Source organism: Mauremys mutica, chromosome 13, assembly GCF_020497125.1.
Source record: "Mauremys mutica isolate MM-2020 ecotype Southern chromosome 13, ASM2049712v1, whole genome shotgun sequence".
NCBI lineage: Eukaryota > Metazoa > Chordata > Testudines > Geoemydidae > Mauremys > Mauremys mutica.
In genome coordinates, this window is record NC_059084.1 from 1,870,009 (window position 1) to 1,887,256 (window position 17,248).

General features: G+C 47.6%; 1 protein-coding gene across 1 annotated transcript; it reads right to left on the minus strand.

Moving 5' to 3' along the window:
• Nucleotides 1–4,014: 4,014 nt before the first annotated feature.
• On the minus strand, nucleotides 4,015–16,216 carry LOC123348278 (BPI fold-containing family B member 4-like). Its single transcript, XM_044985788.1, has 8 exons — nucleotides 16,111–16,216; nucleotides 14,913–15,027; nucleotides 14,153–14,260; nucleotides 13,212–13,355; nucleotides 12,332–12,405; nucleotides 11,718–11,809; nucleotides 10,751–10,921; nucleotides 4,015–4,100 (listed from the first exon to the last, which is right to left on the minus strand). Exons 1-8 carry the CDS (start codon nucleotides 16,214–16,216, stop codon nucleotides 4,026–4,028), a joined length of 885 nt encoding a protein of 294 aa, XP_044841723.1. The 3' UTR covers nucleotides 4,015–4,025.
• Nucleotides 16,217–17,248: the final 1,032 nt, after the last annotated feature.

Genomic DNA, 17,248 nt, shown 5'->3' on the forward strand with positions numbered 1-17,248 from the left:
AACATCTTTGGCTCCAGCACCTTCCAACGAGCAACGTGCGAACAGATGGGCTGAAATGAGACTTCCGCTAACATGACCAGAAAGAGACTTTGCTAGGCTGAGTTCATCACTGCAGCAGAGCAAATGCAGTAGCTCCAGGGTCAGACTCCACTGACGTCAAAAGAGTTACCCAAGGCTAAAACCAGCACGTGCGGAGAATCAGCCCCGAGTGATTTTACCTACAGAAATACAGTTTGAAAGCACAGTTTAAGGTGCATTTGAATCAGCTCTTGTGGGGGGTGGGAGAAGAGACTCCTACAGCACCTATTTAACTTGCCCCATACAGACCCAGGTTGTAAGCGCATTTCCTGAGCACACGAGGTACAAGGCAGTGGAGAATCAGGCCCTGAGAGTGTATAAAAAAAATATTTTTCCTAGTGTTGCAATAGCACTAGAGACATTTCATCGGGACGTTTCATGCTCTCACCTGGCCAGGCTGTTGTCCAGTGGTAGGTTTCTCAAGAGCTGCCAGAGCCTTTCCCGTCAATATAGATGGGGCAGCCTTTATATACCACAATTCGGAGCAAAAAGGAGGAAAAACGAAAAGAGTGATTAGACCGGAGCCGATTGTTGGGATGTAAAACTAACTCCCGTGTGGTTTCTGACATCTTCCAATGTAAATAATTTTGCTAAGAAACGTGAAAGTCTGGGAAAGTCGTTAAGTCTGAGGTATCAAGTGAATGTTCCTCGTGTGCACGGAGCCAACACTCTTACTCAACAGCCATGCAGAGCTGCCTGGGAGATTTGCATGCAAATCCAGAAGAGCAGGGTAAAAAAAGAGATGCTGGAATTGGCCAAAAAAGTGAGATGAATGAATGTAGGGAAGGAGGGAAGTGGAGACTCAAAGGATAAATTCTGCTGGGGGGGAAGGACACTCGTGCTTAACTGTGAACCTTTCCCATGTGATTAGCATGGCACATGTTCCTGAGCGATGGCAGAGGTTACACCAGCGTCCAGGTGGAAACAGGGCCCGACCCATGGTTTAGTGAAGTCGGTGGAAATGATTTCAATGGGTTTTGGATGAGGCCCATAATGAAGAGAGGTCTCATGGACAGAGCAATGAATTGAGAGCCAGGACTCGTGAGCTCTGCTACAGCACGTCGCTGGGAGAGCGGAGCTCACAGCTGATGTTTTGGGTCAGTCACACCAGTGTTTGCGACTTGATATTTATGACCTGCTCTCAAAGGAAGAGAGTGGAGAGAGACTCATTGCAGGAGTGCAAGGGGGGAAAACTAACATGACTCTCTTTAAGGGGCTGAATATTCAGTTTGTTAAAACAATCTCACCTGCCTCCCTCTCTCTTCCTATCATTTCTAATTCCTGTCCTTCTCGGACCCCAGCAGGAGTGGAAGTGGAGCGGTGTTTCTGTGATACTGCCAGTCCGGACAAAACCCAGAATTGCAAGAAAATGCTGTTTTTACTCCAGTTCTAGCCCAATTTTGTCACGATTGACATAAGGTCTGAATGAACAGAACCACCCTAAAACTGGATCTTTACATCTTCCATACTGATTTCTCTCTATCCAGCTCTCTGAATCTGGCTAAGTAGTTCGACCTTGCTCGGACCTGTGGCATCTGAGAGTCTGCTCAGCTGACTGTTTCAAGGTTTACCCATCATTCCTGTCAGATGCGCCATTGACTTGGCCATGTGCACCCCTGAAATTGAAGTTGCTGAATTATTTCTGTCCTCTGCATTATTTTTATGTAAAAATGTGTTTCCTGAAGCTTATCTCAGTATCTTCCTCTGAGTGGCAGGCCTGGCCTGGTGGCTTTCTATCGCTGCTAAGCCCAGTTTGGGAGGTTTCTTTCTTATCTATTAGGAATTTAAGCTTAAGTGCCCATCAAGTCAGAAAGATGCTTTTGTGCTGGTAACTTGATCAGTCCTTAACTCGATGTCATCTTATAGGGTAAGTCCTCACTTGGACAGTCAGGTACAGAATGGCTCAACAATAAGAGAAAATCCACATCTAAATAACAGGGAGGCGTCTTATCCCCTCAGCTTACCCCTCAGCCAGACTCTTTGCACAGGTTAAATTAACAATATGCATGTGACTAAGTCATAAGTGCAACTTTGGAACTTGCCACTGGTATTAGCTACATGGGCCGACACATCAAGCCAGGGCCATCCTCCCAGGTGTCCCTCCCCCCCACACAATTTTTGGGCATCCCTTCACTTGCTAGCAGTCTGAGGTGGAGGCAGAGAGGACAGTAACTGAACACCACAAGGAAGGCTTGTCCCAGTATTTCAGCCCAGACGAAGTAGGAAGTCCTGGAATTCTCAGAACAAAGTCTGTTGCTTTGTACGAGATTTCAAATCTACTTCCAAGATCAAAGAGGGGGGGGGGGAATTGTTCATTTCAACAGAGTTTTACAGGAACTGTTATGATGTTTTTCATTTTTTTTTCAGCTGAAGTTCTTTGCCAAATTCAGCTCAAAATTTGCAAATAGATTCGGTGCACTCCCCCTGTATTTTTGAATAAAAATTTACTATTTGCTGGAAAACATTCAGCTAGCTCTAGCCTGAAAGCAGCTTAACTGTGTCTGTTCTTAGTGAGGAAGCCTGACATCCGCCAGGAGGAAACGGAGGCTGCCCCAGTTGTTGGTGGCTTTCAGCAAATGCTGGTCACTGTGTCCTGGGGCTCTCTCGATGCACCCATAGCAATCTCGTCGCAGTGCATGGCTGTACTCCGGGAAGTGCTGCTGCTCATAAGCTTGGCGTTTTCACTGGGGCAGATTCAGCGGGTGCTTTGTGGTCCTTGCTCAGACAAAACGCCCATTGAAGTTAATGGAAGATTTCCCCGAGTGGAGGATAAAGGCATGACCATGTGCTCATGCAGCAGAACAAGGATGAACACCAGAGGGAGAGCCAGGACTGGATGTCTCTCTCTACAAAATATGCTCTAAGTCAACCATAATGACCAGTCTTCATGACAACCACGAGGTGGAGATCAATGGGCTGTGATTATGCGGGGTCCCTTCTGGCCTTAAAAATCTATGCACTAGCAGCCAATCAGCAAAAATAAATCGAACTCTACCCTGGTTTAGGATGAAGGCTACAAATGCCTTTGAAGGTGTGAGGTTGGATTCTGCAGCAAGATACCAGCAGTAAATGAAGCCAGTAGCAAAGGGGTCAGTTGAGGGTAATCTGTACATCTCCTAGAAAGGACTTGCAGGCAGAAATGCTCCACTCAGGGAAGCCTTTGGCACTTCAGAGAACGTGGATGTTCAGCTGGATGGATGATCCCACTCTCAGTTCTATTGGAGCCAGGATGCTGAACAAACAGAAGAGGAACACCCGGCTGAGTGATTCCTGGCTTTCCCAGACAGCCCAGAACCTCAGCCACTGACACCAGGAACCAGTGAATTGGTTCGTTCCATTCAATGAGATTGCACTGACAAGAGTGGGTTAAACAGCAGCCTTTGGCCATTAACGTTCTCATCCATCAAATCAGTGGTTTGAGCATTGGCCTGCTAAACCCAGGGCTGTAAGTTCAATCCTCAAGGGGACCACTTAGAGATCTGGGGCAAAATCAGTACTTGGTCCTGCTAGTGAAGGCAGGGGCTGGACTCGATGACCTCTCGGGGTCCCTTCCAGCTCTATGAGGTAGGTATAGCTCCATAAATTTACTTACATCCTATTGTCATGCCGCTGGATACCAGTAACTTCCACTGACCTTTGTGTGCTTTGGTCTCCAGCTGTTTTAGAAGTGGGAAAGCTGTCAACATTCAGCACCCAAATCTCTTTGCCTTAGAGCCCCATTGCAAGGGCCTTGCACAGTGTATCAGGCTCTTGAAATGAATTAACAGGAGCTCTTTGGAGCAGGTATGCAGCACCTGGCACACGGCAGCCCTGGTCCATCACCGGAGCTCCTGGGCACAATCTCAAAAACAATACCCGAGCCCTCAGCCCTCTGCACTCCCCACCCAACATAACAGCCCTGCAATGACACAAGGCAACACACTCACACTTTGGCTCGGAGGTGGAGATCAGTGAGGAGACACAGTTGAACGCCAGTGTGCGGGACGAGTTCCACCAAGAACTGAAAATTCAGAACATTTATCCTGCAGGGATGAGACTGGTGTCATTAGGAGAAAATCTCAGCTTTCCCTTAACACAATACGTACATTTCTAGCCCTCATGGCTGCAGAGAAACATCTGAAAACCTGACCTTTAGAAGCTCAAAAGCCAGGAGCCAAATAAAAATAACCCAACATGTATTCTGACAAAAAATCTCCTGATTTTTAGGCCAATCTCGTGACATTTGGGGGGCCTGACTCCTGCTCTTTGCATGCCTGAGGTTGGCAATAGATGACCCTCCATTTTAGAGGTTTGGTGCGGTTTGTGCAATCCCAACAGACCCTGGTTGTCAGTGGGTGGAATTGAACCTGGGACCTTGGGAGCTTAGTGCATGAGCCTCTGCTGTGTGGGCTAAAAGGCAACTGGCTGTTAGGTAAGGCTGTAGCGCAGACTCATTAATTGCTCTCTCTCTCTCTCTAAGTGGTCTCAGTGTCACTAGATGGGACAGAATCCCACACCCAGAAGGTGTGTGGGTTACATATGCGCATCCTTAGTAATCCCCTTTGGCCTAGAACTGGTTCCTGAGGTCTGGTTCCAGAGGCTGGAAACCTTCTGGGAGCAGCAGGCATCGTATTTATGCCACTGCATGGGAGTGAATTTCACCTTTAGCGAGCACACCTGGAATGAGCTGTTCAGGGGCTTGACTCACACTACAATATTCAAGACTGATCCAAACAGGCCTTTTTGGCCAAAGAAATCCTGGATGTCTATGATCAGAATAGCCTGCTGCAGGGCGGCCCGGCCAGTCTGACACGCTCTGGAAACACAACACACTTGGTAAGGACACTCCATGGGAAGGAGGAGGAGTTATGCTGGGCACCACTTACCCAGTGCATGCAGCATCTCTGCTATCAACAAAGACCTAGCTGGAAACCAGCTCTAGGACAGCATGCACTAGAAATCAAGCCCAAACGAGTGGCTAGAGAAGAGCAATGACGACAGTTTTCATCATGAATAGTGGCTGCTAGAAATGCATTCCCTTCTTCTGGTTGAGAATCATTTGCAAATCGAGTCTGATTTCTTTGAATAGGTTCAACATCAATCAATACTTGCCAAACGGTTTGAGACAAACAGGCCCAGACATAATCAGCGTAGTTCCACTGAAGTCAGTAAAACTACACCAATTACACTGGGCAAGGATCCAGCCCCCAACTTTTAGACAAGCGACTGTGTGTGAACTGCTCACTGTTCTACTAGGAGCAGCCTTGGTCCCGTGAGGTGGTTTCTGCTCGTTGACTAGCTGATTGCAAGGTTTTAAACATGAGACTAATTGTGGTGTTTAGATGCTGCTTGTGATGATTAGAACTGGGAGCACTGGCTGTTGGGAGTCTGAAAGGACAGGAAACAGGGATGAGGGAGGGGAGTTGAAGAGGCAGAGTGAGAGTTACAGAGGGTGCAGCAGCAGCTTGGTAAAGAGGTTTCCACTGTAAAAATAAAGTCCTGTTGAAGCTTGTTAGTACTTTGCCTGGTTGACACAACACTAATGGACGACACATGGTGATGAGCACATTTTGCAAAGCGACACATCACTCAGGCTGAAATCTGTGAAGATGCTGGGATTTGCAAACAAACACTTTCCCAAGTACCCACTGGCTGTCCAAATGCCCCCAATAGCCCCCAGCAAGACCCCACTGATCACCGTGAACCAAACCCGGGGTCCAACTTTGCCAATACTTTTGGGAATTTAAGGTTTTCAAAATCGGCTCAGTCCCAACATGGCGCAGATGTCAGAGTGCAGCGAGCAGATATTCCAGTGACCACAGTTCTTCAGAGGCCACCGTGGATGGGCCATTCCCAGTGCTTGGCAGATGAACGTGACAAGATGATGTAAAGACAGGGGCGGCACCAGACGATTTGTGAGGTTCCTTTTAAAGTAGGATTTGCTTTGGGTTTGAAGCAAGCAGGAGGCAGCCTCCCTTACCATACTCCAGCGCCTCTTGATTGGCTCTCATCACAGTCCCAGGTGTGGCCCCATGAGATGGGACAAGGAGACAAAGGAAAATGCTCAAGGTACCAAACAAACATTTTTCCTCCTGGACGGCGCAGCCACCCGGGGACAGGGAGCCAGAGTTAATCATCATGCAGGTCTCAGAGGCCACTGAGACTCTAGATCCTGTGGGACAGGGTCTGTGACTTCCCATGCAGGAGCCCGGCACTGCAGGGCAGGTTCTGGGGCGAGGTGGGTCCTGACACTAAGAATGATACCAGAGTGAGCGAAATGTTGGTTCTCCCAGGGGTGGTGTTCAGAGGAAGACCAGACTGGGAAAGGAGTTGAGCGAATGGAATATGCTGCACTGAAGAGCCTTTCAAAGGGAAGCTATTGAAGCTGCAGACAGAAGAAAAGAAAAGAACATGGGGGCCTTGGGCCTCGCCCGGTTACACTCAGCACATGACCATACCGTCAAACACCAGCTAAAACCAGTGTGTGCCAATAACTAGATGAATTAGCAGAGTTTGTGTACCGCAAGTGAGGTTAGGTATGTAGCTGAATGGCTAAACTCTCTGAAAACCTGACCCTGGGGGAACACTGTCCCAGGTGATTCTGAGTTTGACATGGGAAAACACAGGAGATTTAGTATAATGAACAAGTGGTGTCTGTTTTGCAGTTTGCACCCAGAAGTAACTGTGTGAAAGAGAAATTGTTGGTGCAAATATAGTTAAACATCAAACTACCGGCTTTATAGGTGCAAAAAGGCACCATAGCTAGACATCTAACTACTCACGTTCGCACCTGCAACAAAGCACGGTTATGTGTGAAAGCAAGCGAGTGTTTCCAAAACCAGAAGTCCTTCTCGGAAAATCAGCTCCAGGGCAGCATGGCTGCACGTTCTGAAACCTTTAACCAGCACAAAGAGGGAGCAAGTTGACAGGCACAGTGCGGACATGCTTTAATAGACATTTAGTTAAAGCAGCTGTCCCTGGTAGAGGGAATTGCCAATTGCTTAGAGCAGGGACTTGCATCAAGGTTTGCACGTTGTTTTCCTGCTTCTCTCAATGATTCACACACACTTTTTTAAAGTCACTTAAGCTTTTTGTGCCTTGTTTTCAATCTTTGCCTTTTTATGGCCAATTTCAGCTGGAAGAGTTGTATGAACTCATGAATGTTTGTGAAACACTCGGAGAGTTGTGGACGAAGGGCGCGGTAACAATACAGATAGAAACAAGGTCGTTTCACAACTAGAGAAATTGTTCCTTTAACAAACACTTTATTTGCTTTTGGAATAATTTCATTGTGGCCCATTGTAGCCATCTTACCCACCAATACAGCACAGACTTACCACCATGAGTGCACAGCCCAGTCGCTAGTTCATTGAATTATTTGCCTTTTTTGATCCAGACCTCAGGAACCAAATTGTTCTTATGGAAACAATGTAACCCCAACTTACGCACTACGGGATGCTCTCAAATGAGTTGGGAGAACTTCATGTTGGGTGTACCTCCGACAGCCCCAGTTCCAGATATTGCACATACACTATATTGGTCACTGAAGAAGACCCTTGTGTTGAAACTCAGAAGCAGATATTGACTTCCCCATATGTTTATAACAGTCGTGGCTCCACACCAAACAGCAGTCACAAGATACTTACTTCTGTTGGCGAGAGACAAACTTTCGAGCTACACAGAGTTCTTCTTCTTCTGACCTGAAGAGCTCTATGGAAGCTTGAAATGTCTCTCGCACCAATAGAAGTTGGGCCAACAAAAGAGATTCCCTCCCCCACCTTGTCTCTCTATAATGTCCTGGGAGCAACACGGCTACAACCACCCTGCACACGCCCAGGCAATGCCGATGAAGACGAGCTGTACAGGACTCAGAATCAAACTGCTGTTTTGTCCTGAGGTTGCAGCTGCTACCAAAGATGGAAGAGTAGATTCATCCCATACAGTAATGCTGTCTTCAGGCCTTGGAACCCATGAAAAGGACATTCACGGCTTCCCTTTGGGATTTCACAAACCAAGTGAATTCCTCACTGCAGACCCTGTGGGAAGCTGTATTCTTTAACTAAACCTCTCTTTGTATAACCTTCATCAGCTCAAACAGCACCAAGACGAGGACAGAGCACAGACCTATTTTCTTCCATATGTCAAAGGCAAAGATACTTTAATGCAAACAGGATTAACTTCTCCTTACAAACCGCAGAGGACACAGACGTACTTGCTAAAAGCAAATTGAAAAGCCTGAACTTCTCAAGTTACACCGGAGGGATTTACCCTGCCCTCTCCTCCCCATTGATGAAACCCTTCCTGCCAGCCCATTAGTAGCAATAATGCACCCAGTAGCCAGGCTGACATAAGTGAGAGACTTTGTCCAGTTTCATAACCCTCAGATAGCAGAGCTCAGTCACCCTATAAAATCCGTATTGTCCCCACATAACAGTTGCCAGATAGAAACCAATGGAGACCTAGACACGTCTCTGCTACCTGAGCGTTGCAGCGGCTAGTGACAGCCAGTCTGTCCGCGGGAGCTGAAATTGGCCATAAAAAGGCAAAGATTAGAAACATCAATATGGCAAAAAGAGCAGGAGTCCTTGGGCCACCTTCGAGACGAACAAATTTATTTGGGCATAAGCTCTGTTAGTCTCTGAGGTGCCCCAAGGACTCCTCGTTCTTTTTGCTGATACAGACTAACACGGCTACCGCTCTGAAACCTGTCAATATGGCAATCACACAAGGTCAGAAGGGGAGCACGAAGCAGGACAGGAGAGCAGCAGAGAGCACCAAATAAGGCCTTTTCTACCCCAGAATATTACCCCGGTTTAACTAACGGTGTGATTTTAAACAGATGTAGTTAAACCAGAGCAAAAACCTGTATGGACACACTTTTTCTGGTTTGGCTTAAGACAAGCAATGGTTAGTTTAAACTAAACTGAAACTGCCACACTAAACCCAGCTAAGAATGTCCACACAGGGATTTGCATCAGTTTAACTAAACTGATTTCATGACCAATTTAAATTAGGGCTTGTCTACATGGAAACTGGCACCAAAGTAACGACATGGGCTGCAATTCACACCTTTCGTTATTTTGGTGCAAGTCTGTGTGTCAACACTTAGTTCAGTAGCTATGTGACTGACAAATTATATCAGCCTACTCATGCTAGAGCAAAATAAAGAGGGGGGGGCATTATTTTGAAAATATTCATGTAATTCTTTCAGTTCCAGTTTTCAGACAGGCAAAAAGCCTTTAACCCAGTACAACTGCCTCCCATAGACAGGGCTTAACGCACCCAGTGTGCCAGCAATGCTGGAGCCCGGCGGTTTGGCAGCATGGGAAAGGCAGGATCCAGCCGAGTAAGAATCACCTGAAGGGGGGCAAGCGGGAGGAGATTTGTGCGTGATGCTATGGCCCTGTCGCACCCAGTAGAATGGAGAGAGACAGACAGGGACAGCTGGGCAGCCACGGACGTCACTGAAGCACAGGGGGAGCGGGAGTGTATTTGTACTTTAAAAAAATAAAGTTCTGTTTCCCTGGGTTCCTAATCTTGTGACTCTCTTGAAGCACGAGCTGACCCCTCTCTAGCAACACAGGCACTCCTCCCTTCAATCCCTAGGGTTACAGACAGAGAAAGAAATCCATAAAACAAGGGGCTCCCCAAGCCCCTCTTGCCTCCCCAGCAAGCCCCCTGAACCCCTGCTTTCAGAAACAAACGTCCCATGTTCATTCAATTGCTCTTGCCTCTTCCAGGCCCGGTCCAGTGAGAGATTTCTCAGCTGTGCAGATCCTTCTCATTTCCCTCATGCTGTTGCCTTTACAGCTGAAAGAGTTTTGAGCCCACAGTGCTCCTGACCATAACATGATCAGATACGGGAGCCCACTTCAGAGCCCAGTTATGGTGTATCCCAATTCTGGCCCTCATTCTGCAGGCTGCTTTGAAATCGGTTGTTTCAAGAACATATTTCACTTCTAAAATTACTCAGAAATTCTTCGGTGGCAATTCAGCAGCCAGTCCTTCCCTCAGAGGGGGACCGAGGGACCAGCCACCAAAGACCCGGACATGCTGCCCCTTTCCGTTGGCTGCCCCAAGCATCTGCTTCCTGCGCTGGTGCCTGGAGCCAACCCTGACAACTATATATAGGGACTAACTGGCTAGGTGGTTGTATAGCTGAAAAGGATCTGGGGATTACAGTGGATCACAAATTGAATATGAGTCAACAATGTGATGCTGTTGCAAAAAAGATAAATGTCAGGCTGGGATGTATTAACACGAGTGTCGGATGTAAGACATAACACGTAGTTGTTCTGCTCTACTTGGCAGTGGGAGGCCTCAGCTAAGGAACCGTGTCCAGTTTGGGGCACCATCCTTTAAGAAAGGTCTGGACAAGTTGGAGTGGAGCTGAACTTCGGTGGCGGGTCCTGCTTCGGCGGTAATTCGCCAGTGGGGGGTCCTTCCGCTCCGGGGCGGAAGGACCCCCTGCCAGCGAAGACCCAGAGCGGAAGAAGCTCCTGGGCCCGGCCCCGGAAGAGTTTTCCGGCCCCCCCCAGAGCGAGTGAATGGCCCCGCTCCAGGGGCCCCGAAAAACTCTCGTGGGGGCCCCTGTGGGGCCCGGGGCAAATTGCCCCTCTTGTCGTCCCCACCCCCCGGCGGCCCTGGTATTTCCTCTAGCCGGGACGGAAATACCCCAGCACTCAGTACTCACCACGTCCAATGTAGAAATAAATGTCTGTGGCTGGATCCGGCCGAGGAGGGACAGTGCGGCGTTGAGGAAAGCCTGGCTCAGCCCCAGGTTCAGAACATTGCCCTGCAGGGTGACGGGGACGGCGCTGACAGGGCGGGAGATGTTGCCTCCTTCCAGCTGATGGATCACGGTCTGGAAAGGGAGATGGTACCGAGTGAAACCATCACCTTCAAACAAGGAGAGTCACCTGCTGGGTTTACACCTGGCCTATTGGTCATCCACTCTTGTTCTTATTTAAGAACATTTTGTTCTCTCAACAGTTCTCTTTACATTTAACAAAAAGTTAGTTTGCTAAACTCTGTGATGCATAATGAAGGTTTCCCTGTTTTATTAAGTAGGCCTGAAACCAACCCCATGGATTTCACTGTTTGACAAATGAAAGGGTTTGGATATGGAGAGCAGGTGGGTGGAACTGGCTGTTTCCTGCCACGCTGCGTGAACGAACATTCACTCAAAGGCTGAACCAGTCACTCATGCCACCGCGATATTCACTACGCACGTTTTCATTCACACATGCCTGGGATATAACTAATCCTAACTCCAATACCTGTGCATTGACATGCAAATGAAGAGACCCAGCAACATTTGTCATTTGCTTGTTTATTACTTGCTGGTCATTATTTGTTATTCATTATTGACCATTTGCGTTTGGCTAGTCACTGCTCCTTATTCTGTGCTCTCCTGTTTAACAAGTGTTCGTCAGCTGTGAAGAAGCAGAAAAAACACCAAGTGACGGCCTGGCCGACAAGTCACACCCCCAAGTAATGGCAGACTCTGAAACCTGACACTGGATGGTTTGCAGACGGCCTAGCAGGAGCTGTATCAATGTCCCTGAAGGCAAACGGACTCCCCCTAAGACCACTGCTCAGAGTAAACACCATCAAACAGCACAAGGCAGTCTCAGGCATTATCCAAAGTCAACACTTACATTTAAATCCAGTCCAACATACAGGTCAGTTATCAGTGGAAGGCTGGCTAACTGATACTGGATCTTTCCTACGGCACCAAGGGGGACCAGCACTGCACAGAAACAGAGTCCAACACATCAAGAGCAAACAAGCAGCCAACCAGCTCCTTTTCTTCCCAAGTTGCTCCGGGCTCAGTGCTGAGACGGTTACTCATGCTGAGTAGCAAAGGGCATTGGCGTTGGTGGGACTGTTTCATAGAAGAAATGTCCGGCTGGAAGGGACCTCAAGAGCTCATCTAGTCCATGCCCCCATCTTGAGGCAGGACCAAACATACCTAGTCCCCACATGTTCTTAAAAAGCCTCCAGTGAGGGGGATTCCACAACCCCCCTTGGTAACCTGTTCCCGGGCTTAACTATCCTCATAGTTAGGAAGTTTTTCCTAATATCAAACCGAATAAATCTCCCTTGCTCAAGATTAAGCCGAGTAAGTGCCACTCAGGGCCAGCAAAGGATTCCCAAATTAGGCCTTCTGTGAGCTGAATCTTTTTTTTAGAATAGAGCCAAAAAGGCAATGAGCCAAATGCAGTGATAATTTGCAAATAGCATAAGTGCGGGTGAGACTGAAGCCACCTACAATGGTTTGAACTCTCCCCCACCCCCAGGGCAGTGGAAGAGACGAGTGTAGTAGGAAAAGCAGCTGACATGAAACTGGAAAAAGAATCAGTTACAGCAGACTGATTTACCCCTCCCTTTTTCTAGCTTTGATTCCTTTACACTCGCCCAGAAACGCAGCCCTACTTCCTGATGTACCGCCTGAGTGAAGGCTGGGCAGGAAATGGTTAAAAAAACACACAATTCCCATCCCGAACTGGGACAAAAAGTTGAAATCTCCAAAATTTTCACAGACTGACATGGCAAAAAAATGTCAGTTCCAGTCAGTAAAAATCTTTTGATTTTGCCCTTTTCTTTTTTTCACCCTTGTGCGAGGGTGTGAATTAAATTACATTTCAAAACAAAATTAATTTTGAACCAAAAACCAAAATGTTTCATTTAAAAAATGACAGAATTGGATGCTCTGTTGCAATTTAACAAAAAAAGTCAAGTCAGGAAATTCATCAGGGTGAGGGTGCTAGACACTGATCCAGTCACTGATACTGGCCGCAAACTGCAAGAGAAAGACAACCAAGTATGAAAGCCAACGCAGGGCCAGGGTGGCTAAAAACACAAGTCTCAAGAGAGGTACCAAGGGACTAGAACCAGCCAAGTTCCACACTCCGAGGTAGCGTTAGCTGCCTTTAGTTTAGATACAGAGTTTTGGAAGTGACACAGAACCTCATGCGTCAGGTTTTAAACCAACTTCAGACTAGGATGAGACTTTCACCGGGGGGGTGAGGGGAGAATTATCCCACATCTGCTGCCATGGGGGGGGGGGAGGGGCCCAAAAAGAAAAATGCATTATTCACTCAGCCCTACTGATGATCACTACAGAAGGCGGGAAAACCACTGGCACTTACCCTGAGAGGAGCCTGATGCCAAAGGGACCAAGCAGGGATTGGCAGTCTTCAATTACAACTTGGAAGACGCCTGCTGAATAGTCAGTCACCCTGACTTTTGCGTTAAGGTTCACGTCCACTGAAATATGGATCAGCCCAGATAACCTGAGGTAATTTCTTCAGGCTAAATATAGCTCATCTCACAGCAAGCTGCAATATGATTCATCTAAGAAGAGATGTTTATAACCTCCAAAACCATGATATGATGTTCAGATTAAAATTAGTGAAATCTCACACCTTTCTCTATTGAAATTCACTGCAAATGCTATTCACTGAGTTCTGCACTTGCATTGTCAGCACATTGCTACATGTGATGATCAGGTGAAAATCCATACGAGGTGTAAATTTCCTAGGTGCTGCGGTGCACACGGGCGTAGGGTCACTTTGCAATGAGGAAATTGCATAAATAACATGGTGCAGTGCAAAAATATCCACATCTCTGTATTCCTGAGCTGAAGTATCAAAAATCAACTGGGTCTAAGTGGTTGCAGAAGGTTAATACACTGGCCTTTCATTTCTGACCCGTGATTCAATTGTGACTGTAAGGAAGTAATTTACACTTCTTACATTACAGGTTTTTTTCCCTCTTTACTGTTCCTTGAGTTTTGACCCCTGAGTTCTACAGACCTCGGGCGTAGCAGAGATTTCCTACGAATTGCAGCGTTTTGGGAAAAAATGGTTGCGGTGAGCCAGATGATGCCCCCAGATGCAGGTTCATGGCACCCACTGCCTTCAGGGGGGGCCACCAACAGGTACTGGAGGGCGGGAGAGAGCCCACTGCTTTCCCCCAACGCTAGTCAGGACTCATCCAAGAGCATCTGACCAACTTCTCCATTCATCGCTCAGTTCTTTGTGCCAGTGAGAAGAACAAAAAGCTACAGGTTGTCAAACCCCACACTCACAACAAGTTGCCATTGATCTCCAGCTTAGTAGCAATGGTCAGCTGGCCCCCAATTCCAGGCAGCAGCGTCACCGACACCGTGGGCAGCTGGACGTTAACAGCTTCTAGTCTGCAGAATGAAAGCAGAGGCCGTGAGAAACGGCCGAGCAGTTGCACACATTCAGGAACTGAAATCCCAGATTAGCCCTCTGTGATCTGCACTTCAGAATTTACACACAAAAGTAACGGGCCAAATGCAGTGGTGACGTGTAAAGCAGTGCGCAGGGTGGGGAGGCGAAGGCGGCACTCACATCCCAGAGGAGCAGAAGGAAAAATGGGAGTAGGGAAAAGCAGCTTTCCCGGCAGAGCAATCACTTGCGGCTGGATGCATTGTGCAGATGCAGATGATGACCTACAGATGATGACAAAGCATCCTGAGGGTCAGATACGGGGGAGACTTGGACCCAAAGAGGACGGAAGTTCAGAGGAAAGGCTAAAACTGCCTTCTTAAGTCATTCCAGTGACTTTACCAATCAATGATTCTTCTATACGAGATGCAATCATGGACCACAAGGGATGAAATCTGAGTCCAAGTTCACAACTGGCATCAGTAGGCACAGCACCAGCTGGGAATTTGGCACTGAGGGCCGGCTCCTCCCCTGGTATAAATCAGCATAAGGATCCATGAGAGGGACTCTGACTGACTGGTAGCTTGTCTCCTGCTTCTCCCCTTTGGGTCAGGCCCCCAAGGCAGAAGCTTTAGCATATTGTTCTCCGCTTACCCTGTGATGCTGATGAATGAACCGAGCAGGCCCCCTCTGCTCACGATGCCGGGGATCTGTATTGCCTGGAGATGCTTTTGGAGAAGCCCATCCTGAAGCAATACACCTGAGACAACTGGAACACATCTTTCCATGAGACCAGAGATAGCTGAGAGTGACCCCTAGTCGAATGGAACTCACGGTGCGAGTGTTACATGAGTAATCCATATACCACCATACGGGGCGGGGGGGGCAATATTTTACAATATGGACTGACCTGAAACAGTCCTTGGCTTAGTAGCTCTGAAAGGTAACCATGAAGAGCATCCTCAGTGTGGTGTAGGGGAACCTATGTTATAATTACAAGCTATCACCTTCAGAGAGAGGGGTTTCCTGGTCCTACTTGCAGGCTATGGGGCTTTGTAGGGAAGTGTGTGATCTGGGTCTTGTGCAGTCAGTCTGCAAAGAGCCAGCCTAGAGTAAGGGGGGTGACTTGTGCATCTCTGCCTTAGAGAGCAGACTGTTTTGTGTCTCTCTGGTTTTGGTTCTTGTGCGTTAGGGTTCTGGATTCTAAGCAATAAAGTTGTGTTACGTTACAACCTTCTAGAAAGAGAATTTTATGTTTTTATCTCATTTCTGTGTGTGCGCCGTGAACTTAACACACTATAAATCTAATTTAAACAAGATTACTATGTAGTTGTGTCTGTGTTACAAACTTGCTACCACCCTTGCCCGATTAGTGCTGGAAGCACAGCTTGTACCGTGTGTGCTCCATTTGGGGCATGGCCACAGTTGCAATTTTAGCATAACAAGTATGTCAATATACGTTAGAAACATTAACTTGTTCATTGAGTCTCACAGCAAACCCTGAGGAAGGAAAGTCAATTCCCCACCTTTTACAGATGGGAAACTGAGGCACAGAGAGGCAGACGCAGACCTGGGCCCAGACCCTGGGATGCTGAGTGGCTGCTTTGTGCTGCACCATTCCCCGCTCCTACCACTTCTGGGATTGCACAGGGCCCTACGGAGACCCATGAGCACTTCGGAGTCTCCTGCTGGAGCCAAGAGCTCTGAGGAGCCGGGGCTGCCTCCGGTAAGTGAGTAAATACAGAATAAAGTAGGAACAGGGAAGGTGACAAAGCAAAGGGGCTGTTCAGAGAGGCTTTGTTCCCACTCATCATCCCACACAGTTTGCAGCATAACCCTGACTCATATTTACCTTTGTGAATTCCCTCTGGACTGACTACAGAAAAGACTCCAGGGACCACTCCCCGAGACAGGGGCAGCAAGCTACAGAAGAGGACGATTTTCAAAACCTTTAACATCTTCAGCTCTGATCCCTGCAGAGAGAATCTCCAGTCAGTGCAACTGCGGTGTAACCAAGGAAAAACAGGTCCCTGCTGAGAGATCCAGGGCCCGTGGGCCAAATCCTGGCACGCCACTCAGTCCTTTCTCCGCCAAAACTCTCACTGGAGCCCATGGGAGTTTCACTTCCGTAAGGGATGAGTAAAAGCTGAGTGAGGACATCAGGGTTTGGCCCAAGAACAGCATATCACCATTTATTGCACCACCAAAGCATTTTAGACACCTCTCAGAGAAGGCAGCCAAGGTGCCTTTCATGGAGACGAGTCCTTAATCAATGTTCTAATTATTAATTACTTTCTACAGCCTTTATTCAAGAAGTGCAGGTTTGTTCCAAGGATCCCTACCGAGAGCCATGCTAGAAATAGCAGTAGCTCGAGCTTGACATGCTATTTTATTCTTTTCAATTTTCATAAGTGACAAAATAATCAATGGAAATAAGCAATGTGAATGATAGAAAAGTCACAGATTTAAGAAACCCAGCACTGAACTGAGCATCCACGTCGTTCGCGGATTAGAAATGTAACGACTGCATTATCACTCGCTCGTTTCAAACTCATTCCCATCACACGATGAGCAGCGGAGCTGGTAAGGTAGCGTCGTAGGTGTTATAATTACCTAGATCCGTTCTGGCTCCTTTGGCTGATGCCTAGTACCTGTCCAGAGCCTTTTTGCTTTCTCTGTTCTTGGGTAGCTGAGGTGAAGCAGGGAGCCCTTATATAGTCAAAACCTACGTAAGAATGAGGAAAATAAAACGAATGATGAAACTTGAGCTAACCCCTTGGGTATAAGAATTCCGTGGGGGGAGGAATTTTTTCCTGTCTCCCAACATAACTGAAGACATTGAAAAATTGAGCACTTTCTTGAACAACCGGTTGTTCAAACCAAGCTGCAGGATAAGGGTCACCACCACCACCAAGCAGCGTTCTCACGCTCCCACGCGTAGTGCTCTGAGGTCAGGAGTGCTGAGGACTTGCAAACCACACGGCACTGGA